This window comes from Gastrolobium bilobum, unplaced genomic scaffold (assembly GCF_033153095.1).
Source record: "Gastrolobium bilobum isolate Gb01-03AN ecotype WA unplaced genomic scaffold, APGP_CSIRO_Gbil_v1 utg3836, whole genome shotgun sequence".
Taxonomy (NCBI): domain Eukaryota; kingdom Viridiplantae; phylum Streptophyta; class Magnoliopsida; order Fabales; family Fabaceae; genus Gastrolobium; species Gastrolobium bilobum.
Window position 1 is genome coordinate 93088 of NW_026897300.1, and position 27865 is coordinate 120952.

The following is a 27865-nucleotide window of genomic DNA, read 5'->3' on the forward strand; positions in this document are numbered from 1 at the left end:
GCACATAAATGCTAGCACAATAATATTTAATTCATGTTTAGTAAAGATTATTCTCTTGAAAAAAAAAAAATTAGTTCTCGCAGGAAGCTTCTGATTATTTTTTTGAAATACAAAATAAGTTAATTCAATCACATATTTACATATTATTACACCTAACAGACTTTTTGAATGATTTTGTTCTATATTATGCTATTTGGATATATATTGAATTTATGTATATTTATGGAATTACTAGTGCTGTTATATATTATCCTTCATCCTCTTTCACACAAACAAACCCACAAAAACTTATTCGTTCCACTGTGCACTGCTCGTTTGTGTCAATTTATTTTTTATTTTATTTATTTTATTTTTATTTTTGTTGGCACTTTTTTTATAATGGGCTAAGATAATATAACCTGTTATCTACCTTCTCTCACTTTAATTTTATTTATTTATTGTAGACTTTGTAAATTATTGCTGCAAATTGGAAGCTAAGGTTTCTATCTGGAAATTGATTTTTTGTGGAATTCTGTTCTCTTATTTTTATTCTTTAACATGCTAACAGGCTAAGACAAGCTTCACACATGTTTTTATTTTTTGTAAATAAATCAGGCCACATGCCAATATTATATTCGTAACAGGTAACAGGCTAAGGCCAGTCGGACACGTTTAAATACAGGCTTGGCCCGTTAAGATCAAAGCTCGGCTCGGCTCGGCCCGTTAACACCCCTGCTTATAATACTGCTGTTATCTTATAATACTGTTGTTATGACAAATCTTGCCGGGGCGGCTGGTCACCCACTTTCAAGGATAAGGTTTATGATTCACGGATAGTGACATGGGACACGGATATGACACAACACGCCGACACGTTAATTTTAAAAAATAGCATATTTCGACACGTTGAGACACGTTTTGGTATTAAATAATATTTTTAATATATATAATATAATTTATATTTAATAAATATAACAGTCCATAATAAGTCATATAACCAATTAAATATTTAAATTTCATAACATAAATATAAATAAAAATAATTTTTCGTACTTTGATAATTTTTTAAGTCAAATTTAATAATAGAAAAAAATTAATTTATATTTACATAGCATAATTGACTATGTAAATAGGATGCATTATAATACAAACGCTCCCTTTATTTTTTCTTCATAATTCTCCTTTTCCTCTTGGCTTTAACTATCATCATTACGGTGCAATATATGCTAATTGACTGAAACACCACCTTCATCATATTAAAAGAGAATCAAGCCATTAGAATTGGTCCAGAGATAAGAGATTTGAGTAATTTCCATAAGGTTATAGGATCGAATTTCAATACTACCATTGTATAAAAAGAAGAGAATCTTACCATTAATTTGACTATGGTACTAAATTGTAACTTGTAATGTCTAATGATATTTTACACAAAATAATGTCTCCATACGTGCAAGATTATTCCTTGGTGAATTAAATTTTAGTACTTTTTGGAGTACATACTTGCTCACATAATAAAAAACACACAGACTTATTTCACATTAAAAATAAAGAAATATTTAAAATAAATGAAATTAGTTGAAATAAATGCAATTAAATGAGTTATATTATTATCAACGAATCAAGTATATATATTACAAAAGCACTAAGAAATTAAGAATTTATTCCCGTAAAATATTTTTTAAATTAATTTTTCTTTTTGTATAATCATTTGGTCAATCAACCCAAATGATGATTCATAATCAGACATGTTATATATCAACTTTCACTAAAATTGTTAGGGTGATGATGTGGAGTCAAAGAGGCCATAGAAGTAACGAGAGTGAAGCCTAATTGGCTATTCCCCACAGCATCAGTATCCATTCCTCTGCCACTAAAAATTTAGTATTTCCTTAGTTTCGGAGCTTCCGAGCCTCATAATTAGTTTCCCAAATCCCTCACTCTCTCTTCTCTTTAATTTTCTCTCTATCTGCTATAGAGAGTGAGTGAGGGGAGTTATGGAGAAGATGGCACTCACTGTTAACGGTTCTTTATTCTCCACCACACTTCCTAAAACCTCTTCACCACTCTTCTTATCTAACCAATTGTTTGGCCTTCCCTTATCTTCTTCTTCTTCTTCTTCTTCTTCTTCTTCAACCGCCGCTAAACCACGCCTGCAATTTGCTTCAAAGAGCACTACTTATGGCCCCATCAAATGTTCTGTATCTGAAGCCACAGAACCCAAAGCTGGTGATTCACATTTCTGTGTTTTGCTCACTTTTCTCTAGTGTGTTTTTATTTGGGGTGTCTAGTTTTAATGTTTCTGTACCATTGGGCTTTTCAAGATTGAATTTTTATTTTTTTGCATCGTAGAGAAGAAGAGGCAATTGATGAGAAGAGGAGATGTAAGAAACATTGCGATTGTTGCTCACGTTGATCATGGGAAAACAACTCTTGTTGATGCCATGTTGAAACAAACAAAGGTAGTACTTGGAATTTGAATTTCCCCTCTTTCTCGTTTGATCATTTCTTGCAATTTAGTGGTGGTGTCAATGACATCAAGACAAAGATAAAAGATGTTGAGATATATAGTCCCACATTGGTTGTATGTGCAACTAACGTGGCCTTTATAAGTCATTGGGCACTCCCACTCTTTGAGCTAGCTTTTGGGGGTGGTGTATCCCAAGGTTCTTTACATGGTATCAGAGCCTTTTACATGGTATCAGAGCCTCGCCCGCTCCCCACTTTCTCTTGTGGCGTTTCTTAGCACAGGTAGGCTGGGCCTGTTTCATTGTCCACTCTTCAAATTCAATGAGCTCTTGTGTGAGAGGGCTCCCACCCTTTGAGCTACCTTTTGGAGTGGTGTATTCCAAGGTTCTTTACAAAAGATATGAGTGGTGGCCGGAAAAATTCAACCACTTAAATAGTCTATGTCAGATTATTATCATCTTTAATGCATTTGGTGACAATTATATCGATTTTGATTAAAATATTTTCAGGCATAGTTCTCCATATATCTTTATGTTACACAAACACTGAACATGGTATCTAGATAGTAATGAAAAGGGTTTCAATGATGCTTTTTGCTGATACGTAAAAAAAAAAAGAGAGCACTCCCCTTTAGATTCTAGCGAGGGTGGGGTAAGGGCAATCCTTGTATGCAACCTTATCTTTGCATAATTGCAGAGAATCTATTTTCTGAATTTGAATCTGTGACTTTTCAGTTTTCAGTCACAAAGGAACAACTTTAACACTGTGCCAGCCTTGTCTTTTTTTTGTTTTGGCTGATACATCAACGTCACGTTTATCCCAAACTAGTTGGGGTGCTTTTTGGTGATGCATTGCTTAAATTTTAGTTGAAGCGAAGAATTTAGAAACTGATTTCTATATCATTGTGGAGAATGTGAAGGACAAATTGTTTTGTTAGAAACTTAATATCTGTTGAAAAGTTTAACCAAAGTTTCCATAACAAGGTCAGTTGATGTGTTGTTGTTGAAAAGAGCAAGGGTAGATGATGATTGTTGATGATATGTATCTGTTGACTTTTTTGCAGGTATTCCGTGATAATCAATTTGTACAGGAAAGGATAATGGACTCAAATGATTTGGAGCGTGAAAGAGGAATCACAATCCTAAGTAAAAATACATCTGTATCCTATAAAGACACAAAGATTAATATAATAGATACTCCTGGTCACTCTGATTTTGGGGGTGAAGTGGAGCGCATCTTAAATATGGTGGAAGGAATCCTTCTAGTGGTATACCTACTCTTTTCTAATTTACTTGAGGATCATGCATCTTTTTTCACAATTGACCATGATGATTGATATTAACAATTAGTAACTCCAAGCTGCTTGTTACATTTCTTAGCAAAGAAAAATATGGTTTTTACTTATGCAATTTGCCTGCAGTTCACCATATTCTTTTGGGTTTTTTTGAAAGGGAGGGGGCAGGAGTGGTAGTTATTGGGTTCTACACTTCCACAACACAAGTCTCTTATACAAATTGCTTTCAAGTGCATGAACATACAGGCTTTCAAGAAACTGCTGCATTTGAGAAGAATCTCATCTAACTTCTTGAATTTAAAATTTTATGCCCTCCTTCAGTCCTTCAATATTTTGACACCTAACATATTATCAATATTGGTTTGGAATTTCTGGATACAAGGAATTTTGATATTTCTCAACTATTCTGTCTGTACAAATATATCCTTATTCTTTGTGGGTATGTTGTCAATAAGAAAGATAGTTTTGCTTTCCTCTACTAGAAAATGTGTTATGCTTTCTCTATTATATAATTGCTTGGCATTCTTCACTGAAATGTGGCTTCTTGTAATATATAGGATTTATCGAGTTTGTTTTTGTAGGTAGATTCTGTTGAAGGGCCAATGCCACAGACAAGATTTGTCTTAAAGAAGGCTTTAGAGTTTGGCCATGCAGTTGTTGTGGTTGTGAATAAGATAGATAGGCCTACTGCTCGCCCTGAATTTGTTGTCAATTCTACTTTTGAACTCTTCATTGAACTAAATGCAACAGATGAACAGGTATGCCAGTGAACTTGAATAGTTGTAGTTTTCTGTGTGGTTTACAAACTGGTTTAGAACTTGGAAGTTTGTCACTTGTCAATAGTGAATCGTAGTTTTCTGTGTGGTTTACAAATTGGGTTGGAACTTGGAAGTTTGCCACTAGTCAATAGTCAACCGTGGTTTCTTTGTTCTCAATGGTCTGTGGGGAAGTTATAAAATCTTTTAGGTTTTGAATGCTGTCTGCTGATAAATTCAAACATATCATTTGTGTGCGACAGATTATAATTATTTCAGTATTATGAAAGAAAATATTCTGTAAGCATCTTAACTTCGTAATATTTTTTCTTCTTGCAGTGTGACTTTCAAGTAATATATGCAAGTGGTATAAAAGGGCAAGCAGGGTTGACTCCTGAAAATCTGGCTGAAGACCTTGGGCCATTGTTTGAATCCATCATCAGATGCATCCCTGGACCACGTATTGACAAAGATGGCGCACTTCAAATGCTTGTAGGAGTTGTTTATTATATTGCTTCTTGGTCTTTTTTATTTAATTGTTCTATCACTTTTTTTTTATAATGGTTAGCATACTTCTGTTCCTACTAATTTACCACATCAGGGGAAACAAAAATAAATGAAGCAAATGAAGATCTCGACCATTATATTCTGTTGTGAGAAAATAAGCATGGCAATGCTGTCTAATTTCAACTTAACTTGGATGATACTATTTCCTTATACAGACATGACCATTCATGAAGTTTGTAGGATCCACTTTGCAAACGTGATAGTGACCAAATTTATGTTAAGCAGATTCATAAACATGTATATAGAAGGTATAATCTATTTTCTTACCATATGCTCATTCTATCAACTAGGTTACGAATATTGAGTACGATGAACATAAAGGGCGCATTGCAATTGGGCGCTTGCAGGCTGGATTTTTAGAAAAAGGCCTGGATGTCAAGGTGAGTATTCTGTTTGCTTTAGTTTTTGTTATGGCTCTGGATTCTTGAAAGGTGAATGAATAGTAATGGGGTAAGGGTGATAGGAAAATATAAGAGGAAAGGGTATGAAAGAATGATGTTTATTAGGAAAGAACACCCGAGATTTCTCTCTTACAAGGGAATTCTCCCGTACACTGACCAATGCTTCAGCCAAACAATGAATTATCCAAAAGCTACCTTCTATAGTCAGAGTATCCCTTTTATACATCAGGCTAAACATCTCCCCTTAAGGCCTAACTGCCTAGTTACAAGCCTTACTGCCTAATATAGCAATTACGACTAACATGTGTTGGTGAAGCCAACATCTTGCTTGGCAAGGTTAGGTGTGAGTCGGAGTTAAATTGAACCATGGCACTTGAGCTGGTAAGAGTAAGTAGAAAGAATCGCGCTATGACTAACTGCAATAGCTTTTGGCGAAATGGTATGCGCTCGATCTAATACTTGATATCAGAGTTGAGATAATGAGTTTGATTTGCGACAGGTGTTGGGGGGGGGGGGGGGAATTGTGGGTGAAGCCAACCTTGTGTGGGTTGGAGTTGGATCGAACCATGGTGCTTGGGCTGGTAAAGGTAAGTATAAAGAGTTGCGCTTTGACTAACAACTATACCTTTTGGCCTATTGGTAAAAGCTCGATCTAACAATAGGCCAATAATTAATGCCCTTAACTACTCCTTATTCAGCAGTTTTTTTCTTCAATTTGTAAATTCATCCGTGCTACACTTTACCTTTCTAGTTACCTTGTGATTATTTTACCCGTTGATGAATTTAAAAAAAGGGCGACCTGGTGCTATAAAGATCCAACTCTGCACGGTTTACCTTGCATTTGCAAGACATTGATTACATGATTCGAACTTGTGACCAGCGGGTCAAGTGGCGACAACACCAGCCTTGTTCGGTGATGAATATTTGTGCATAATAAGTGATGTCCATTAACTTAAAAGCAACTACATTTTTAGTCTTGGACTCACTATTCCTGTATGTATATATTTTTTTTTCATTTTTAAAATTTTTGGTAGAGGTGGGTAGAGTACAGATTGTTGAGATCTTAATTTCAATTTTGCATAACCATTTTGTTTGGAAGTCCATTGTAGGAAATAGGGGATTTTAGTCTGCCTACCATTTAAAGGTTGATTTTTTTTCCAGATATGTACTTCTGAAGATTCATGTAGGTATGGAAGAATTGGCGAGCTTTACGTGTATGACAAATTTAATAGGGTCCCCGCAGAAAGTGTGGAGGCTGGTGATATATGTGCAGTATGTGGAATTACTGATATTCAGGTATAAACTGATGGTTTTGGATATGCATGATCTTATATTAGAGTAACCTTATTAATCATGTCAATTCTTTACTCAGATTGGGGAGACAATTGCTGATAAAGTAAATGGGAAGCCGCTACCTTCCATCAAGGTGGAAGAACCAACAGTGAAAATGTCTTTCTCCATTAACACTGCACCTTTTGTCGGCCGTGAGGTATGTGTATATAGATTGATATTTTATGGCCATTAAAGAAAGTTCTCTATTTGTATCTTTAGTACGCTATGTGGATGTCCGGTGCTGTCTGATAGGCAAAATAATGGCTGTTAGGTTCAACTTTCTTGATAATATTGCAAGTTCTGCTTTCACATCTAGCTAACAGACCAGCTAAAATTCGTTTGTAACTTTCCAGGGAAAGTATGTTACTAGTAGGAATTTAAGGGATAGGCTATCTCGTGAACTTGAACGAAATCTAGCTATGAAAGTTGAAGATGGTGAAACAGCAGATACATTCATTGTCAGTGGGCGTGGAACTTTGCATATCACCATACTCATAGAAAATATGTAAGTATGAATATTCTATTTCTCACTGACCATTCTTCAAGTTCTTTGAATAATGTTGCATCTGCAGGCGAAGAGAAGGATATGAATTCATGGTTGGGCCTCCCAAAGTTATCAACAAGACAGTGAATGACAAATTGTTGGAACCTTTTGAGGTAACTTCTCAATCAAATTTTTATTTCTATTTAAAAGAACAAAATAAAAAAAATGGTGGTGAATCTGGTGATATCAGTGATAGATGTGGAAATCTAGTTATTTTCCTGTAGCAGTAGAACTTCCACACTTATGAGAGAGAGAGAGAGAGAGAGAGAGAGAGAGAGAGAGAGGGGGGGGGGGGGGGGGCGAATTGCTTAATTCTCATGATTAGTTGTTTTGCTTTTTACACTGTCTTGCATGAAGATCCATCTGAAACTATAAATATTCCTATTCTAATCTATTGTGTGACTAAATGAATCAAAGTCCCATGGTTTGGTGTTATTAAAAGCATATGAAGGATCCTAGAAATTTGTGGTGGCCTTTTACTTTCACATTTTTTTTATTACTTTCCTAAAAAAATTAGCTTGTAATTAACTTTTGCTTGGATAGTCAACATTATTGGTTATACAAATAAATTAAGATGATGTTATTTAAGAAGTCCCTATTCATCTTTTCCCATACATGACTGTGTGGCTTGAACTTAGATGTAGGTATTACAATCGAATACTGGATTTGTTTTTTGTTTTTGTTTCTACTAAATATTGGAACTGTTAGTCAAAGCTTTGTGCTGTTTGAAAGTTCTTAATTAGGAGGTACCCAGCTTTTTTTCCTAAACTGTTTAAGTTCCTTCATCAGTTGTTAGATATGTTAATCAGTGGAATGGTTGCAGATTGCAACTGTGGAGGTACCTGAAGAGCACATGGGCGCTGTTGTTGAGCTTCTTGGCAAAAGACGAGGGCTAATGTTTGATATGCAAGGAGCTGGGTGCGTAAATTGCTTTCTTTTCAATTTTAATTGTGATATACCATTATGGCAACAGAGCATTGATAGGTTTTTGTATTTGTGTGACATAGGTTTTCACAGATCCATTGTTTGTAATTCATGTGCTTGTATTTTATAGAAATCTAATCTATTGATTTTATATATCATTATATCAATGAAATCTAATCTAGATTATTATAGCATTTGGTCTGATAATTTCTACCTTTATTTCTCTGTTAGATCGGAGGGAACAACGCTACTCAAATATAAGATCCCAACTCGTGGCCTTCTTGGATTACGGAATGCAATTTTAACTGCTTCCAGAGGGACAGCTATTCTCAACACTGTTTTTGATAGCTACGGGCCTTGGGCTGGTGACATTAGTACTCGAGATCTAGGATCACTGGTAATGTCTGCCTTGCTATTCACAGTGCAAATTTAAAATCCTATTATTATACTAATGAGGACCTAGCTTTGATATCCAACACTTCTAATTATTGATAGCTCATTATTCCAGAATGCCAATGCCAATGTTTCCTTCATTCATTAATGATACAGTAATGGTGTAACAGGTTGCTTTTGAGGAAGGAGCAAGCACTTCTTATGCAATCGCTAGTTCACAGGAGAGAGGACAAATGTTTATTGCTCCTGGAGTGGAAGTTTACAAAGGTCAAATTGTTGGCATCCATCAGCGACCTGGGGACTTGGCTTTGAATGTTTGCAAGAAAAAAGCTGCAACGAATGTACGTTCCAACAAAGAACAAACAGGTGAGAAACATCTCCAGTGCAATTACAATGTTATCTTGTATAAAATCACTTCCCATTAAATCCCAACTAGCAAAAGTGGTCTGAGGACAATTCTTATATGCAGCGTTATTGTTGAATATTTGCAAAGAGACTGTTTTGCGTATTCGAATATGTGATCTTCCAGTAACAAAAGAGTAGCTTTACCATTACTCATGGCTTGCCCTCTTACAGTGTTATCTTATATGAAATACACAAATTCAAGTATGGTGCTTTGGTGCAATTTCTAGTTCCTTAATGTTAAGCTGACTTCAAATAACTTACACTTCGAATTAATTTTAATTTTAGTATTTTATTTTTTATACAATGGGAGGAATAATGCCACTTCAGTAATCATTGGTTTATCTAAAGCTATTTTGCTTGATACTATTCTAAAGCTGCTTTTAGAAAAGACCCTACCAAGAATTCTGATGTGACTATGGGAGCAACAAAGCCTCAAAGAATGTGTTCGTTTTTTTTTTTCAATTCTTTTTTGCATTACTATTTCTTTCTTTTATAATTCTTGCAAATTATTATTTTATCATCTTTAAGTCTAAGACACTTGTACTTGGTAATGCGTTTAAACTTTGAAGGTCACCAATACATAATTACTGTTACAGGATTATACAAAACTGTTGAATTAGCTTTTCAGACAAAGATTAGTTATGAATCCTAGGTTGACAACATTATATAAGCCTGAAACCTGGTTTTATGTTTTACAAGTCCATTATTTATTAACAATGTGCAACTTCACATTCACTTCTCTATAACGGTAGTAAGCTAATAATTGAGAAAAAATTTATTTACCTTACTCCCTTATGCAGTGATTCTCGATACACCGTTGGATTATAGTCTGGATGACTGCATCGAATACATCCAAGAAGATGAACTGGTAGAGGTCACCCCCCAAAGTATCCGAATGTGCAAGAATCCAAAAGCCACAAACAAAAAAAGGTAGACTTCCACTGTGAAGCAGTAACTTGCAGATGTTTTTTGAGGTATCACTGCTGAAACTGCATAACTCATTAATGCTGTTGCTGCCAAAGTGATGAAGAGGAAAATCACCAGCTTTTGATGTAATGTTGCATATACTATTTCCAAAACTGCAGAATAATATAGGAGTTGACTTAGAGCCGTATTCATTGTAGCTATTGCTCACAGTTAATTTACAGAGCCAAAGTTACACTGAATTTTGTTCACTTGTTTTGTAAAGTGACTATACATTAGCATTAAGGGACATCAAAACATGAATTGTTCGTGATAAGGTGATTGGTTGGTGAATAGCAATACTACACGAATGCCTTGGGTTAAATTTCCAGGGAGATTTATAATGCTGTCTTTGATTTTTAATTACCTTATCAACCTTCATGTATTATTATGCTGCCCTCACAGAATTGTTAACAGTTTTTTTTTTTTCCTTTCCAATTACGGGTTTTAAAAATGAGGGTCACACTACCAAATGGTGGTAGCTCAGTTGATGCATGAGAGCTAAGCAGGTGGGGGTGAGAGCATGTGTTCAAATCTTCCCAGTACCACTTTTGGGAGGGGTTTAAAGCCTTAATCCTGAACCCGCCGCGAATCAGATTAGTTGCGAAGCAATGAATCGATTGGAATATTTAAAAAAAAATAAAAATGAGTGCCACACTTTGGCTTTGGAATGTTGGCTGACATCATCTGCAATAGAACTGAGAACTGGTTATTTACACATGTATCATTTTGAACAATTAAAAGACCCAACTAGCAAAAGAGAGTTTACACATCTGGTTGAATTTTCTGTCAGCACTAGTGGTGGCTTGGGTTTGATTATCATGTTTCTCTCTTTAGTTGGCGATATATAATTCCATGGCAAATTCTGAATGAGGTTGGCGGTCTTTCTTGACCTTGTAAGGAGGTGTGCTTTCCTTTAATCTAATTTTTTTTTTTATCCAAAATATTGAAGAACACTGTTTTAGGAAATATATCATGTAAAACTATTATCTTTTGCAATTAAATCCATGAATGATTATTGGCTTACAAACTTTCCTCATTTTGAATGTAATGGAAGTTTTGGGTTATGCTGGTTAAACAAACATGCTTTCGTGAAATTTTGGATACAAAAATTTATTGACGTGCACATTATTTATATTCCTATATTGAAAAATAAGCTGGTAGTTATAACGGTTAGTGAAGTTCCAATTGTTTTTCTTAACGAACGCTAATCTAACATGAAAGAACTTGATTGGAGATAATGAGTTGGGTTGGGCGAGGCAGGGCCTAATCTTGTTCGGTAAAATAGTAGCTTAGCCTGTAAACCTTATTGGGCTATTTACACTTATTTTTTTTTTTTTTTTGATAAAAATGGAGGGCCAAGCCCAAAGAAAACTAAACAGTCAAACGCTGCAAATACAAACAAACATGTTCCATCAACAAAATGGAGCTAAATTCTAACCAAAACTTCAACATATCATCAGGGGGAGAGGAGTGTAACCTCAACTCTTCACCCTTGAGACTAAATCCTAATTTAGCCAAGTAATCTGCACAAGAATTGGATTCTCTTGGGACAAACTCCAACTGGAATTTCTCAAAGGCCAGAGCCACTTCTCGAATTTTGCCTATCAAGTATGAGAAACCACAAACTTCATCATTCTCCTCTAAACAAAGTAAAGCCTCTTTGCTATCACAGCCTATCCACACCTTTGAATACTGCATATCACTTGCCAATTTACAGCCATGATATATCCCCCATAATTCAGCTTCCAAGGAAGAACAATTGCCTATATTGTAAGAGAAACCACCTTTCCATTCACCTATAGAGGAGCAAAGAAACCCACCACTGGATCCTATATTGGAGGCTAGCTTACAGGCACCATCAACAAAAATTTTAACCTGATATTCATCAATCTGCTGTCCAGAATTCCCAACGAGGGAAATGCCATCAGCCCCTGCAGCAGAGACATCAAGATTAGCACTTCTTTTCATCCCATCCAAAAAAACCAGGATTGCATGCACTGGATCTTGAGGCAACGAAAACAACACTTCATGAACCGTTGAATTTCTCCACTGCCACAAAAACCAGCAGGTCACAAAAAAAACCTCCTTCCAAGACCCCCAAAGCTTACTAACAAAAGGGTGAAACAGATTAATCTTGAACCATTCCCTTCCTTCCACTGCTAAGAAAGTTTTAGGAATATTATTCGAGAACCATCTTTCCCACACCTGCCTAGCTACCCTACAGTCCCTCAACACATGCATAACAGTTTCTGGATGAATCTTACAAGCAGGGCACATACTCTCTCCCCCATACCATTGTCCTGTCATAGCTCGAACAGGAATTTTGTTCAAACAAGCCAGCCATAGAAAAACTGCAACCCTGTAAGGCCCCCTCCACTTCCATATAGCTGCCCAAACTCGATCTCTTTCACCAGATTCAGGGAAATGACAGTAAGCATTCCTCACAAAGGACTTACTTGGACTACTCCAAATCCAGTTCAAACTGTCATCTGGACCATCAATAGCAGGGGTTCTAATGTTTTTAAGCTTATTAATGGTATTAGTATCTAACCACATAACAAGGCAGCTCCATCTCCAATCCCCCGTGACTTGATCAACATAATCACTTACTTTAAAGGATAGCTGAGAATCAGGAGGTTTATGTGCAGCAAGGTCATATAGACTCCTCTTCCACCCTCCCCACACATCAGACCAGAAATAAATTTCCTTTCCATTACCAATCTTCCACTCAAGGTGCTGATATAAGTCATTGTGTCCTCTACATATATGCTTCCATAGAGGAGAGTCAGAAGTTCTTGAGATTAGGCAGCGGCTAGGATTAGCATTCCTACCATATTTTCCTAACAGCACCTTAACCCAAAGTCTATCATGATCAGTCATAACCTGCCAAGCCAATTTTTGCATAAATGCTTCATTTTGTCTTCTCAGATTCATGATTCCTAACCCACTACATTCCCTAGACTGACAGATTTGCTCCCACGATACATAATGGGTTTTCTTCTTAGTTTCAGAATCCCCCCAGATGAAGTTCCTCTGCAATCTCTCAATCTCCTGGTAAACATGAACAGGTAACATACTGTTTTGCATCTGGAAGGAAGGGATATATGAAATAACACTCTTGGCTAAGGTAATCCTACCTGCCAGAGATAGACACTTTGACTTCCATCCTTGCAGTCTACCTTGGACTCTAGTAATAGCATCAGCATAATGATCTCTTCTCACTCTACCATGCTTCATCAAAGAACCCAAATAACATCCAAGATTACTGACCTTTTTAAACCCACTAACAGAGGTGACCGAATCTACTACCTCTTGAGGAGCATTCCTTGAGAAATATATACAAGACTTCTCCACACTCACACATTGCCCAGACATCTTAGAAAATTTCTCCAAACAATGAGTGATTGATTCCAGTTGAGACAAAGATGCTTCAGCAAACAATATAACATCATCTGCAAACATAAGGTGAGAAATATATGGACCAGACTTTCCAGCCTTTATTGGTCTCCAATGCTTAGCCTCCATCTCATCCATAATTAAATGAGTTAGCTTTTCCATACATAAGACAAACAAATAAGGAGATATGGGATCCCCTTGTCTAATGCCACGTTGAGGACTAAATCCAGTAGTCCTACCCCCATTCCACAACACCTCCAAATGAGTACTAGTCACACAGCCCATGATGGCTTCAACTAAATCCCCTGGCAGTTTCACTTCATCCAACACTGATCTTATGAACCTCCAATTGAGCTTATCATAAGCTTTTTCTAAGTCAATTTTGATGGACAGAAAGCTCTTCCTTCCCTTCATTTTATGCATCGCATGCACCAACTCTTGAGCAATTATTATATTGTCTTGGATTTGCCTTCTAGGAACAAAACTAACCCGATTGGGGGAAATGAGACTCCCCAAAAGAGGTTTAATTTTGTTAGCAAGGATTTTGCTCAGCCTCTTGTAAATAGAATTACAAAGTGCTATTGGTCTAAACTGCTTCATGAGACAAGGTCTCTCAATCTTAGGAATAAGAGTTAGCATAGTGTAGTTAATCTCCTGAATTAGCTGCGGCTTGTCAAGATACCCCCTCATACTTGTGAGAACTTGATCTTTAAGGATCTCCCAGTTCCTTTGAAAAAACAAAGCAGGGAAGCCATCTGGACCAGGTGCCTTCAATGGAGCCATCTGAAAAAAAGCAACTTTCACCTCCTCCATTCCAACACTTAAAGAAAGAGACTCCAACTGGTCTTCCTTTATTTCTGGCCAAGAATTACTAGTATGCAACCAAATAGGAACATAAGTCTCTTCCTTGAACAGATTAATGAAGAAGTTCCTAGCCAAAGCAATGAGCTCCTCTTCCCCATTGATCCAGTGTCCAGCCTCATCTTGCAGTTTTAGGACTTTATTCCTTTTCCTTCGGATCAAAGTGCTGGTGTGGTAAAACCTGGTATTCCTATCCCCATCTCTAATCCAGTCTCCTCTAGATTTTTGATGCCAAAGCTGTTCCTCTTGATCCAGTATATCTGAGAGCTCCTTTCTTAGCTTGGCCTCCAATTTCTCAAATTGCCTACTAGGATAGCTACTACTTTGCTTCTGAATACCATCCAATCTAGCTATAATTCTGTTCTTCTTGTGTTGGATAAAACCAAACACATTTTTATTCTAGTCCTTTAGAACTGGAGTGAAAGAGTGCAACCCATCACACAGATTTGTAGCTTGGTTCCAATTAGCCTTGATAAGATTGCTAAATCTGGGATCAGCCTGCCAGGAAGCAAGGAATCTAAATGGCCGCTCTCTCCATCCTACTTCCTCTTTCTCCAATCTGACAAGAACAGGACAATGATCAGAAAACAGTCTAGGAAGTGTTAACACATCAGCATCCTGAAAACTAGCTCTCCAATTCTCATTTGCCACAGCTCTATCAAGTCTCTTAAATACTCTGTCCAAATGAAGGAATTTTGGACCTCTCCAGGTAAATCTATTGCCACCTCCTCCCAAATCCAAGACACCACAAGCATTCAACACATTTGCAAACTGTATACACCTACTATAGTCAATGAGACCTCCTCCCCTCTTCTCCTCAGCACTAGTAATCTCATTAAAGTCACCTGTCAATAACCATGCCTCATCCATAGTCCTTCCAATCTGTTTTAACTCCTCCCACAACAGCCTACGCTTCCCTTCTTGAGGATTGGCATAAACAGCCGTCCAAAAGAAGCCCTTCAAACCAGCCAGCTCCACCCAACAATGAATAAATTGATCATGCTGGGAAATGAGAGAAATTTTAACATCACAAGAGTTCCAAACAAGCCAGATACCTCCTGAAAAACCTTGTGCTTCAACTATCAATTTATTAGAAAAACCCAAACTTTTAATTATATTAGCAGCCTTATTTCCACTCACCCTAGGTTCCAGGATAGCTGCCATCCCAACCTTATACTTCTTTCTAAATCTACTGAAGGTGCTCTTAAACTGTTTCTTAGCAGCACCCCTACAGTTCCACGTGAGAACATTCATGATGAACTTTGGTTTTTTTGCAAGATTACTAAGCTCTTGCAGCTTTCATCATTATTAACACACATATAACTCTGATTCTCAAAAAGATCAGCATCACAAATAGGCTCATAAACAGAATTAGTTAACTGCTCTTTTAAAGGTAAAGCTACCTCCATACCTGCACTATCAGCTAGCAGCTTTAACGAGTCACTCATGATTTGGTCAGGAGGTTCAGGTTCCTGCACCGGATCAACATCATCCATAGCCTCACCTGAAGATTTTTCTGAACTAAGTGCAGAATTCCCCTCTAGCCCATTAAATACTCCTGATAAATCAACTTCTCCATCCAGCTCAACTTTTTTCTGCAGACCAGAGCTACTTGCTCCCAAAGCCTGAGAGAATTCCTTACATATTCCTTTTCCCTTACCATTCATGGCCTTAGCCACATACTTCTTTGATTTCACCCCCACTGGTTTATTACCACCAGTCTTTTTGACAGAGCTAGAGGCCACAGTTGAGAATAGCATGCCAATTACTGGGGAATCCACCTTGCTACCCGAGGAAATGTTCTCCTTATTCACACCAGGATTGAGAGAGCTGCTCACAGGTTGCTTAACCTGAACCCCTTTTGTGTTACCCTTTTCTCTATTAGCACTAGTTCTTTGACCCGCCATGTTTTTCTTGTTAGAAATGTCTTCACCAAATGTTCTGTTGGCTCCAGACTCTTGCTTCTGCACAGCCTGTTGGCCTTTCTTCCTTCGATTAACTACCATCCATGGTCCCAAACCTTGACTGCCAGAATTATCTACAGAATTACCAGATTTCTCCTCAGCCTGATGCACAGGTGTAGGCTTCACATAATCTGGACAAGCCTCAGAATTATGCCCATACCTACCACACCTAAGGCAAATCAAATAAAGCCCTTCATACTCTACCCTCTTCCTACAACCATCTAAAACATACTCACCCCTCAAAGGCCTAGAGAGATCAATTTCGATGCACACTCTAGCAAATCTGGCCCTATCTCCAGTTGAAGTTGTCCTGTCAACTTTGATTACTTTCCCAATCACCGATCCTAAATGATTTAGGAAAGGGAATTCACAGTACTCTTGTGGAATCCCTGGAAGTCGAATCCATGCTGCTACCTTATGGATATTAGCCTTTTCAGGATCAAAACAAGGTTCCCACTTCCTTGTGGCAAGATAATGACCCAAAATGACCCACGGTCCACCTGTAATTGCAAGGTTCATCTCTTCCAAGCTACTAAAGCGTACGGAGAAAAACTCATTGCCGAGATCAGCAACAGTGATGCTGCCAGATTTCGCCCACATCACCTCCAATCTCTTCTTCATAAACCCGACGCCTATCTTCTTGCCCAACAGCTTCACTATCAGTGCATTTTTCCACCTTTGACACATTCTCGTTCTCGCTTCTTTGTTACTCCTTATTTCAACGGAACCATCTTCTCTGATAATGGTCTGAAAACCCCATTCAGAGATCGTCCCCAAATTAGGATCTAAAGGCTCCAGATCCGGTTCATCCTCTTCGATCAGCCATGGAACGTTGTCGCCTGACACCCCGTTCTCAACTCCTGTCACCTCAGCAAAGGATCTGGACTTTTCAAGCATGGAGGATCCAGCCTGAAACTCCTTGATCGCATCGCGCATCACACCTTCCGTTTGGATCTCCTCGCCATTCTTCGATCTCTTGATACTCTTCCTCATCATGACCAGCGTGTCATTCTCACCGACTCTCACCTCTCCCATTGAACCTACTCAGCTAACACAGAAAGCAAAGCCCTAGCAGAAAGAAAAAAAAATCGCGCGCGTAAACTCACGCGCCTAACCCATTTTGAGCCTCAAAGCTTTACTTTTCTATTTACACTGATTTAACTTGGCCTGTTTTGACACATTTGTTGCTTTCAAAGGCTTGTCTCCAAAAGTAAAGGAAAAATAACTTTGTATATATGTGTGTGTATATATATATATATATATATTTGTATAGGAGATGGTTATATTTACAAATTTTTTGTTTACAAACTCTTACAAACTACACTATGTCCTCCCGGGAGAACACTACGTTACACTATGTTCTCTCGGGAGTACATAGTGTAATTTGCAAAAATTTGAAAAAAAAAATTGTAAACGAATCCTTCCCTATATATATATATATATATATATATGGGTTTAACATTTCTCCTTTTAAAAGACACAATTTGTTTCCTTCTAGTAACTTTAAATTATGTCTTACCGGTAAGACCAAGGTAGTCAAAATCGGGATTTTACCTAAAATCGGAAAGGAAATAAAAAATCGTAAATCGTAATACAAATCGTAGATTTTACCTGCACTCTAAAATTAAATTTTTATATACATATGCTTATGTATAAAAAAATTAAGAAAAATAGATTACCTGCCACCATCCTTATACATTTGCATACAATTGTCACACTCTAAGGGTCTAAGCTAATAAATCATTCAAGTTATTATCATCGAAGATATTCTGTTTTACGTGATCTTGAACTACATCATTCAAAATTGTCTTCATCTAAACTTTCATCATGAGATAAAGTTCATTCATTTTCCACAATCCATTCATCTTCGGATGAAACATCAGCAATGTTATATTCAACAATTTTTCTAACTTGCTTAACATCATTCCAGTAGTTAAAATCTGGATTTAAATCTTAAAATCCCGATTTTAACGATTTATTTTTGCTAAAACGATTTAGATTTCACTTAAAATCCTTTCCAATGTTATATTCAACAATTTTCTAACTTGCTTAACATCATTCCAATAGTTAAAATCGGGATTTAAATCTTAAAATCGGGACTTAATAAATGTCTAAATCGGGATTTTATATTGGAAAGATTTTAAGTGAAATCTAAATCGTTTTAGCAAAAATAAATCGTTAAAATCGGGAGTTTAAGATTTAAATCCAGATTTTAACTACCATGGGTAAGACATAGTTATAAGAGCAGGGTTATATTTATAAATTTTTATTTACAAATTCTTACAAACTACACTATGTACTCCCGGAAGTACACTAGGTTACGTACTTCCGGGAGTACATAGTATAATTTGCAAAAAAAATTTGTAAACGGATCTTTCTCTTAGTTATAATATGAAAAGTTTTTTTTTTCACTTTCATGTTAACTGATGTGACTCAGGAGAGAAAAAAAAGTAACTTTTAGTATTATAATTGCCTTAGCGGTAAGACATAGTGTAAAACTACTAAAATGGGGAGTGGATCCTCTCATGTGAAAAAGTGGTCATGTGGTCATGTTATTTGATCACAACGACTCATTTAAAAATTGGGTTTGTTTTTTCTAAAGTTAGTTTAGATAACTTTATCTAATTGCGGAAATATACCATGTTATTTATCTAAAGTTACTTTAAAAATTAGGTTACACTAGGTCATGTGGTCGTTTTGAGGCGGAAATCATGGTGTTTTTGTAATTTTAATTTATATATTAGGGTTATAATAGTCTTTATCATTCTAATTTTTTTATTTTTCAATCTCAAAACGACGTCGTTTCAATGAACATTAGACAAAGTTATCTGAAGTAACATTAGATACTTTTTTTCCTTAAAAATTATATATTTTTCGCTCTCTTATCTCATCATCAATGAGTGGTTTTTATCAAATAACATGACCACATGATCACTTTTTCACATGAGAGGATCCACTCCTACTATCCACATCCTACTATTCACACTCTTTACCTCATTCACTTATTGAGTATCGAAGTCCTTACCAACACTCCAGGAAGATTCACTAACTATCACATTAATCATCCACCATTGGAGGAAACTCAGAAATAATACCTCAACTAATTCGGGTAACGGGACTAAACCCAAATAATAGCAATCTCAAGATTCCTCTGTCTTCTTGATATCTGATCTTTGGTGTTATATACTGAACTGAAGAAGATTCATGCTCACACTGTCAAGCTGTCTTGCTCTTTGAACAACTAGTGGAGCCAAGGTGTTCTCCTACAACGCAATCGTTAGCAATTACACCCATAATCACCAACATTGATTGGCAATCATTATGTTCAAGCAAATCTAAGACATCCACGGAAATCAGTTCAAAATCCGATTTTGCCAAACAAATTCACATTCCTATTTGCCATAAATTTCGTGTGGTGCGCTTTTGTTTCATTGTCTTGGCCAGCAAATTCATGCACAAATTTGCAAATTTGGGCCCAAGTCACATTTTATAATAGAGAATGACACTTATTAATATGTACACCGTATGTGGATAATAATCCACATAGGACAAAGTTTTATCTAGACAAAAGCTATGTCACTTTTCATATTTCAGCATCTAAAATTGATGTTACTTATCTTATAAGAAGCAACGTACCGTTGACCTAATTTTCCAAGAACTAAAATGATAGTTTACTCTTAATTGACAATAATTTTTTTTATATATATATATATATATATATATATATATATATATATATATATATATATATAGGGGAAGGATATTATGACAACCAAGTTGTGTTACTACCAAGTTACTACCAATCAATCTCACCGTTAGATCGATTATGTTGATCCAACAGTTATATTTATTTCTATCTTTGTATGGTCATGATTCCCCATATTTAAAGTGAAAGCATTAAATATGGAAAATCATAACCATACAAAGGTGAAAATAAATATAAAGTATTAAATTTGGGAAATCATGACCATACAAAGATGGAAATAAATATAACCGTTGAATCAATATAATCGATCTAACAGTAAGATTGATTGGTAGTCACTTGGTAGTAACACAACTTGGTTGTCACAATATCCTTCTCCATATATATATATGGGAAAATGTGTGTCCTTTTAAAGAATACTATGTTTACTGGAAAAAAGAAGAAGACACAACTAGTGTCATTTTAGTGAGAGTGGATGCTCTTATGTGAAAAAGTGGTCAACCACTCATTGATGATGAGATAAGAGAGAGAAAAATGTATAATTTTTAAATGAGTGGTTACGATCAAATAACATAATCACATGATCACTTTTTCACATAAGAGGATCTACTCCCATATATAATGGAGGTGAACCACTAACTTTATGCCTGTGAGTTCATCTCGAGGGGATGAGGCATAAGTTCGTTTGAAGCAATTTGCCATGGAGCAAACTTTTGGTGTGACAGTCATATATACGACTTTCTTTCAAAATTTGCCACTTGAATTTTTTTTTCTTCATCCCACTTTCATCTTCTTTTTCTATTTTTGATTGGTGTTCCCTACTGAATAAATGATACCACTCTGATACCTTAAAATTTTCCTTTGTGGGCACACCAATGGTGCAGAAAAGTTTCCCCCTAGTTTGGTACTCTCCTTGGTTGGAGTATCGAACTATTAGGGTGTGTTTGGTTGGAGGATTTTGATGAGATAGATAGGAAAATGGGGAAGTGAGATTATATGATCACCTTGTTTGGTTGAAGGGTTCCACAAATTTGTCTACCTAAATGATTGTTCTAGCTAACCCATTTGCATGTGATTCTGATCAAGATAGCCGGCCAAATAATCCTAATTGAGAGGTGGTATTGCAAGTTATCTACATAAGTGGTATTGCAAGATGACGAGCTACCCTCCTTATTCAGCCATCAGCAATGTAGTTCCTCTTGTGGTTGTGGTTGCTGCTACAATGGTGAAAGAGGCAGTTGAGGATTGGAGGAGGAAAAAGCAGGTAATGATTGTATCTTCTTTTGCTTCAAATTTGTGGTTAAGATGATGTTCTGTTCTCTAAACTTTATGCAAATTGAATATTGTCCATAGAAAGTTTTTAATATACATACTTTTGCAGTTAGCCCACAGTTAATATGGTAAGGAAATTGTGAGAGGAAAAGTGGCTTCTGCACTAAACTCATTCTTAGGTCTGAAATATAGTCTTGTAATTGCATCAGGATATCGAGATGAATAACATAAAGGTTAAAGTGCATCGTGGAGAAGGTGTTTTTGACTATTCTAAATGGAAAGATTTGAAAGTTGGAGACATAATAAAGGTTGAAAAATATGAATTTTTCCCTGTTGATCTCATCTTACTTTCATCAAGCTATGACGATGCCAAAAACCTCGTCTGAGCCAAAAACCTCATCTTACTTTCATCAAAGTCATCTGGAACACGGTCTCGACGTCACCCTTGTGATGGTTGCTGAGCCAAAAACCTCGACAGCTCAATTCTAAAGACACGGATTTTTTCGTTTTTTGAAAATATGCTCATTGCCAACACCAACTTTTTTTTACATATGGACGTTGGGGCTGACAACCCGATTTAATTAATAAAGGGTAGAATGTTTGAATCATTTCAACTTTTAAAACAGGGTTATTTTTATAATATTAACTTTTTACCCATCTATATTTTACCTACAGTCAAACATAGACTTTATAAATGTTACCTAATTTCCCCAGTAAAATTTGTTCCAACCAAACAACTTTTTTTTACATTTTCCTACCAAACTCACTTTCCCCCCATTTCCTTATCAATAACATTTCTCCTCAACCAAACGCCGCCATAGAGACATTTGCCCGCCGCAGTCAACAACAGGACAAATATTTCATGCATTAGGAATACCTATTAGTTTTTTAAATGTGAAATTTTTTTCTCATTTAAATTCAACTTTTAATTTATATTTTTTTTTAAGTCTCAAAAATTTGCAGGAACAGTGATCATTTTGTCACGCGGCATAATTCGCTACACAGAGTAACGAATTACGTGGACAAGATGTCAGGATACACAGTCAGCCACATGATACGTGTCAAGCCAGCAGTAATTCGTTACACTGTGTAGCGAATTATGTGGCCAATTGAGACATGCCACATTAGCATACATAATTCGCTACATAGTATAGCAAATTATGCCACGTGACATTCCAAAAATTCTTACTGTTGACATGATGTGTGACAAAATAGTCACTGTTCAGAATTTTCATTTTTTGGATAAGATATACTTACATCCGATGCAATGAAGATTGGTTCCGATCAACGTGGTCTGAGGTGTTAGGTGATGGGGCGTGCATCCATTCCAAGCGGACAATCTAGGTGTCAGGCGGTGGGACGTATTCCTAGACTGTGACCAGAGAGTCAATTTGCAAAGCAAATTGGGAGCGTTTCTATCATGGTCTTGGAGCATGACGCTCCCTCCCAAAAGTAAAAAATAAAAAGGAATTAAGTGGGAAATACAATAAAAGAAAAAGGTTTAAAAATATTTTTTTTTACCAAAAAAAGGAAAAGGAGTATAAAAAATTTGATAGTCCTGTGTATATTAAAAAATTTCGCAAATTGAACGTCTTGGTGGTTGGCTAATGGGGCATACCACTCGTCTAGAATAGTTGCTCCCTAACTTTTTACTCTACTTAGCTGGAGTATTGAGCTATTAGAAACATTTGCCCCATTTAACTTGGTATGGGGTGTTCGTCTTTCTAGTTGGGGTTTTTCATTGATAGTGTCAATGTTAAGTCCGAGTTACCTAGACTGGGTCTCCTCTAGTGGTGGATGACAATGATATTTGATGGTCGGAGAGGATGATAGTACATCTTCTTTGGTTCAGGTACTATCTCCGAGTCTCCTCCAGTGGTGGATGACTGTGATATAAGTAGTGGCTCATACTTGTGTATTAGTGGCCAAAGAGGATGATGGTGCAATTTGAGTATCTATACAGATTGACCTCAACAAAATCTTAAGGGGGTATTTGGTACGGGGGGTTTTCCAGGATTTTCAGGAAACTGAATTTTTCTAAATTTTAAAATTTCAGTTATTATCGTAAATTGAATTTAAAAATCATATTTTTAAAAATTGAGATTTTCGGACAAAAAAAAAATTTCTCCTCTACCAAACCTCCCTAAAAGAGTAATGGCAAAAAATGACCGAGTTCAATAGAGTTAGAAATGCCCCCTTTTTTCAAAGAGGGGCATATCCGCATATGTGTTATTCATATTTCATTTGATGGACAGAAGCAAATCAAAATATAACCGATGACAATTCTAAAAATTCTCTCGTTAAAAAAAATAGACATGTCTCTTATATTACCCATATTATGTGAAAGTAGTGACGTAAGGTTAGGCCTTTCATACTTATTGGAGAGGTGAATCATCGCCCTTCGTATTATTATTCTCTTATTTTCCCCACAAATCAATGCTCCATATTATTTTTAGAGACGTCTACGCAGGAAATGTATTTGTAAATAATATTTCTGATATAAATATTCAACTAATGCAATGTAATTACATTCAAAATCTACTCAACAATATTATATTGATTCCTCCTCCTTAATAATTATTAAAGGAATAAAATCAACTTACACGGTGTAAAAACAATAAAATTTATATTAAATCATAATCGTTGATTTTCGTGTATTTAAGGTTATAATTTATTGAGAATAATAATTAATTAGTAAATATAACTTAATAAATTATAAATATTAGATGCATCAAAATCAATGATTAAGATTTGATATAGAACTTATTATTCCTACACCGATATAAATTCATGGTTCCCCATTACTAATTATGTGTTGGTGGAATTATTTGTTTTAATAATGCTATATCAGTATCTCAACTTATACGTGGCTTTAGAACTAGGAGCTAAAACAGGTCATGAGATAATTTAAGGTGATCTTAGAATAGAGAAATCTCTTACTCTATATCATTCATGATGCATGAGTCATCTCTATTTCCCATTTTAGCTGTATCTTTTATTAGGATACATTCAATCGATTGCTGGATTTGTTGTATAGGATAAGATTAGAATCTGTATAGGATAAGATCAGTTTCTGTAGATCAGTTTCTGTTTTGTATTCTTAGCTATCTGTATTTAGTTTGTTCATATCCCTTGATCGTAGGCTTACTAGCATAACAAATTACTGTAACAGGTCTATTAATAGATCAACATACTAAATGCAATGATAAACTGCTCATTCATTTGCATCTTCCTTTATGGTATCAAGAGCCTGACGATCCTTACGTCATATTTTTTTTTCAAACCTCACCATGACTTCCACCCCTCTTAAAATCACAGACCCCAAATCTCCATTTTTTCTTCATGCCTCTGATCACCCTGGAGTCATCCTCACTACTGTCTTATTACGTGGCCAATCAAATTACGAAAATTGGTCCAAACTTATGAGTAATGCCTTAAAGGCGAAAAACAAGCTTGGCTTCGTCAATGACAGCATCAAGCAACCTACTGATAAATATTCTGACGAAGCACATGCCTGGTCCTTGTGCAATTCTATGATAAATAGCTGGATCCATAACACCCTAGACCCTCAAATGCAGCCTTTCATTAAATGTTTCGAAACTACAAAGGGTTTGTGGGATGATCTCAAGGAACATTTTGCTGTAGCAAACGTTCCATGTAATTTTCAACTCAAATCCTCTCTTGCGACCATGAAACAACATGGTACATCTATTACTGATTATTATACAAAGCTGCGTTCCATATGAGACGAACTCGAGTCTAGTCGCACTTTTAATTCATGTGGCTCTAGTGATACGTGCGCCTACACTCGCTCTGTCAACGCTGAAATTGAAAAAGACAGAGTCTACCAATTCCTTATTGGTCTTGATCATCATGTCTATGGGACTCTGATTACACAGATTCTCAACACCAATCCTCTTCCCACTATCAACCGGGTTTTTTCCATGGTTATTCAAGAAGAATCTCACAAAGCGATGGTGCGTGTTGCTGATACCCCAGCTGATGCTCTTGGGTGTGCCAAAACCAATTCTGCCTCTGATTCTACTAAGCCACGCATCACATGCACTCACTGTGGACGGTCTGGTCATGACGTCTCTCGCTGCTACAAACTCCATGGCTACCCTGATCGTGCTGCTAATGGACATGGCTATTCTGATCGAGCTGCTATTGGACGAGGACGTGGACGAGGACGTGGACGACCTATTCATGCGTCTGCCAATGCTACTCACACTGATGTGTCTTCTAACTCTGGTGGATCGTCCAAACCACTGTCCGTTGATGATCTTACTCCAGAAATGCTTCAAAATTTAATGGCTCTTGCTGTTTCTTCCAAGCCAACAACTGACAAGTTATCGGGTATGTCTTTTTCCAATACTTCTTGGCTTTTGGACAGCGGGGCGTCACAACATATGACAGGAACTATCTCCTTCCTCACTAATATTCGTAATATTTCTCCTTGCTCCGTGGGATTACCAAATGGCACTCGAACAATGTCAATTCAATGCGGGGATGTGCAACTCACACCTCTATTACTTCTCACTAATGTTCTTTTTGTGCCTTCACTCACGTGCAACCTAGTCTCTATATCTCAATTGCTGCGATGTAACAATTACTTTGCCCTCTTTACTGATTCACATTGTTTTCTACAGGACCAACAGACAAGGAAGACGATTGGCAAGGGTGTTGAGCATGAAGGAGTGTACGTACTGCATCAAATCGCATATGCAAATAAAGTTCAACATGCTGCTTCGTCTGATCTATGGCATCGACGTTTGGGACATCCATCAAGACATTATTTACGATTGCTTCCTTTCATTTCTAGTTTGAATAAAACGACTCCATGTGATGTCTGTTGTAGGGCGAAACAAACTCGTTCTTCTTTTCCTATTAATAATAAGACAAGTTTGCACCCTTTTGATTTAATCCATTGTGATTTATGGGGTCCCTATCGTACTGTTTCTTCTTGTGGAGCACGATACTTCCTTACAATCGTTGATGACTTTAGCAGATTTGTTTGGGTTCATCTTTTATGACATAAACATGAGGCATGTTCTGCATTAATTAATTTTATCACAATGGTGCAAACACAATTCACCTTCCTAGTTAAACACGTTCAAACAGATAATGGGGCTGAGTTTCTTTCTTCCCAACTTCATGCATTCTTTGTCAACCGTGGCATCCATCATCAACTCTCTTGTGCATACACGCCGCAACAAAACGGCAGAGTAGAACGTCGTCATCGCCACATCCTTAATGTGGCACGCGTTTTACATTTCGACGGTCACCTTCCTATTTCCTTTTGGGGAGAATGCATTCTCATATCTGCTCATTTAATTAATAGAACCCCCACTACTCTTTTTAAGGGTAAATGTCCTTATGAGGTTCTTTATAATCAACCTCCAACCTACGATCATATAAAAATCCTTGGCTGTTTATGTTATGCAATGGTGCTGCCCAAACCATTGGAGAAGTTTGCTGCACGTTCTAGAAAATGTTTGTTTATAGGATATCCATCTAACAAAAAAGGATGGAAGGTATATGATTTGGAGACTCATGAAACGTTTGTTTCTCGTGATGTCCAATTCTTTGAGGATGTTTTTCCACTTGCTTCCGATGCTAAGGAATCTGTTTCAACAACACCACAATCCCAACCGGTGATCATCGATGATTCTCATTTCCTTGAAGCACCTGTCACTGCTGCTGATCTTACACCTGCACCACAGTCCACAAGCAGGGGGAGTTCTTCACCACCTTCATCTGAACCTTCTCCTCTTCCTATGATACTACCTTATGAAGATAATCCACGGCCATGCAGAACTCAGCGTCCACCTGCATATCTTCAAGACTACCAATGCAACCAAGCTACTACACCCCCTTCAATCAACACTCCTTCCAACGGTTCCTCAGGTATGCTTTATCCTATAGAAAACTTTGTCTCTAATCATGTATTTTCCTCGCAACATAAGAAATTTTTAGCTGTTGTTAGTTCTACCAAGGAACCCAGTTCCTTTAAAGAGGCTGTCAAGGATCCATTATGGCAGAAGGCTATGCAACTCGAGATCCAAGCACTTGAAGACAATCATACATGGGTGGTAACTCCTCTTCCTTATGGCAAGAAAGCAATTCCTTGCAAATGGGTCTTTCATATCAAATATCATTCAGACGGTTCCATTGAGAGATACAAGGCACGATTAGTAATTGCTGGCAATAATCAAGTTGAAGGTGAAGACTACAACGAAACATTTGCTCCGGTTGCTAAAATGGTTAGTGTTCGTTCCTTTTTATCTGCTGCAGTTGCAGAGGGCTGGAATATATATCAGTTAGATGTCCAAAATGCTTTTCTCCATGGTGACCTTGATGAGGACGTATACAAGCGGTTCCCTCCTGGTTTCTCTACTGGCTCACCTGGTACAGCTTGCAAATTACAACGATCTCTTTACGGCCTCAAGCAATCACCACGCAATTGGTTTGCAAAGCTCAGAACCTCTGTTCTCACTTTCGGCTTTCATCAATCCAAGGCAGACTACACTTTGTTTACATTCAATAAGGATGATGGATTTGTTGTTGTCCTCATTTACATTGATGATATTATATTAGCTGGTAACAATACTTCCATTTGTGATCAAGTCAAACAATATCTTCA

The 27865-nt window shown here is 36.8% G+C and overlaps 1 protein-coding gene across 2 annotated transcripts; it reads left to right on the forward strand.

Annotated features, from left to right (window-relative positions):
- Positions 1-1885: 1885 nt before the first annotated feature.
- On the forward strand, positions 1886-10369 carry LOC133305768 (putative elongation factor TypA-like SVR3, chloroplastic). 2 transcript variants are annotated; one of them, XM_061506007.1, is made up of 14 exons: positions 1886-2201; positions 2331-2438; positions 3509-3712; positions 4321-4497; positions 4834-4986; positions 5352-5441; positions 6624-6758; positions 6835-6951; positions 7148-7299; positions 7367-7451; positions 8162-8256; positions 8494-8659; positions 8826-9021; positions 9861-10369. In XM_061506007.1, exons 1-14 carry the CDS (start codon positions 1974-1976, stop codon positions 9992-9994), a joined length of 2040 nt encoding a protein of 679 aa, XP_061361991.1. In that variant the 5' UTR covers positions 1886-1973; the 3' UTR covers positions 9995-10369. The 2 variants fall into 2 exon arrangements, with proteins under 2 accessions (XP_061361991.1, XP_061361990.1); XM_061506006.1 differs by having other exon boundaries at positions 1887-2205; positions 2329-2438.
- The last annotated feature ends 17496 nt before the right edge of the window (positions 10370-27865 follow it).

Coding starts and splice junctions, on each gene's coding strand:
- LOC133305768 (XM_061506006.1), top strand. CDS start 1,974: ATGGAGAAGATGGCACTCACTGTTAACGGTTCTTTATTCTCCACCACA. Junction 2,439..3,508: donor CCATGTTGAAACAAACAAAG/GTAGTACTTGGA, acceptor ACTTTTTTGCAG/GTATTCCGTGATAATCAATT. Junction 9,022..9,860: donor TTCCAACAAAGAACAAACAG/GTGAGAAACATC, acceptor TCCCTTATGCAG/TGATTCTCGATACACCGTTG.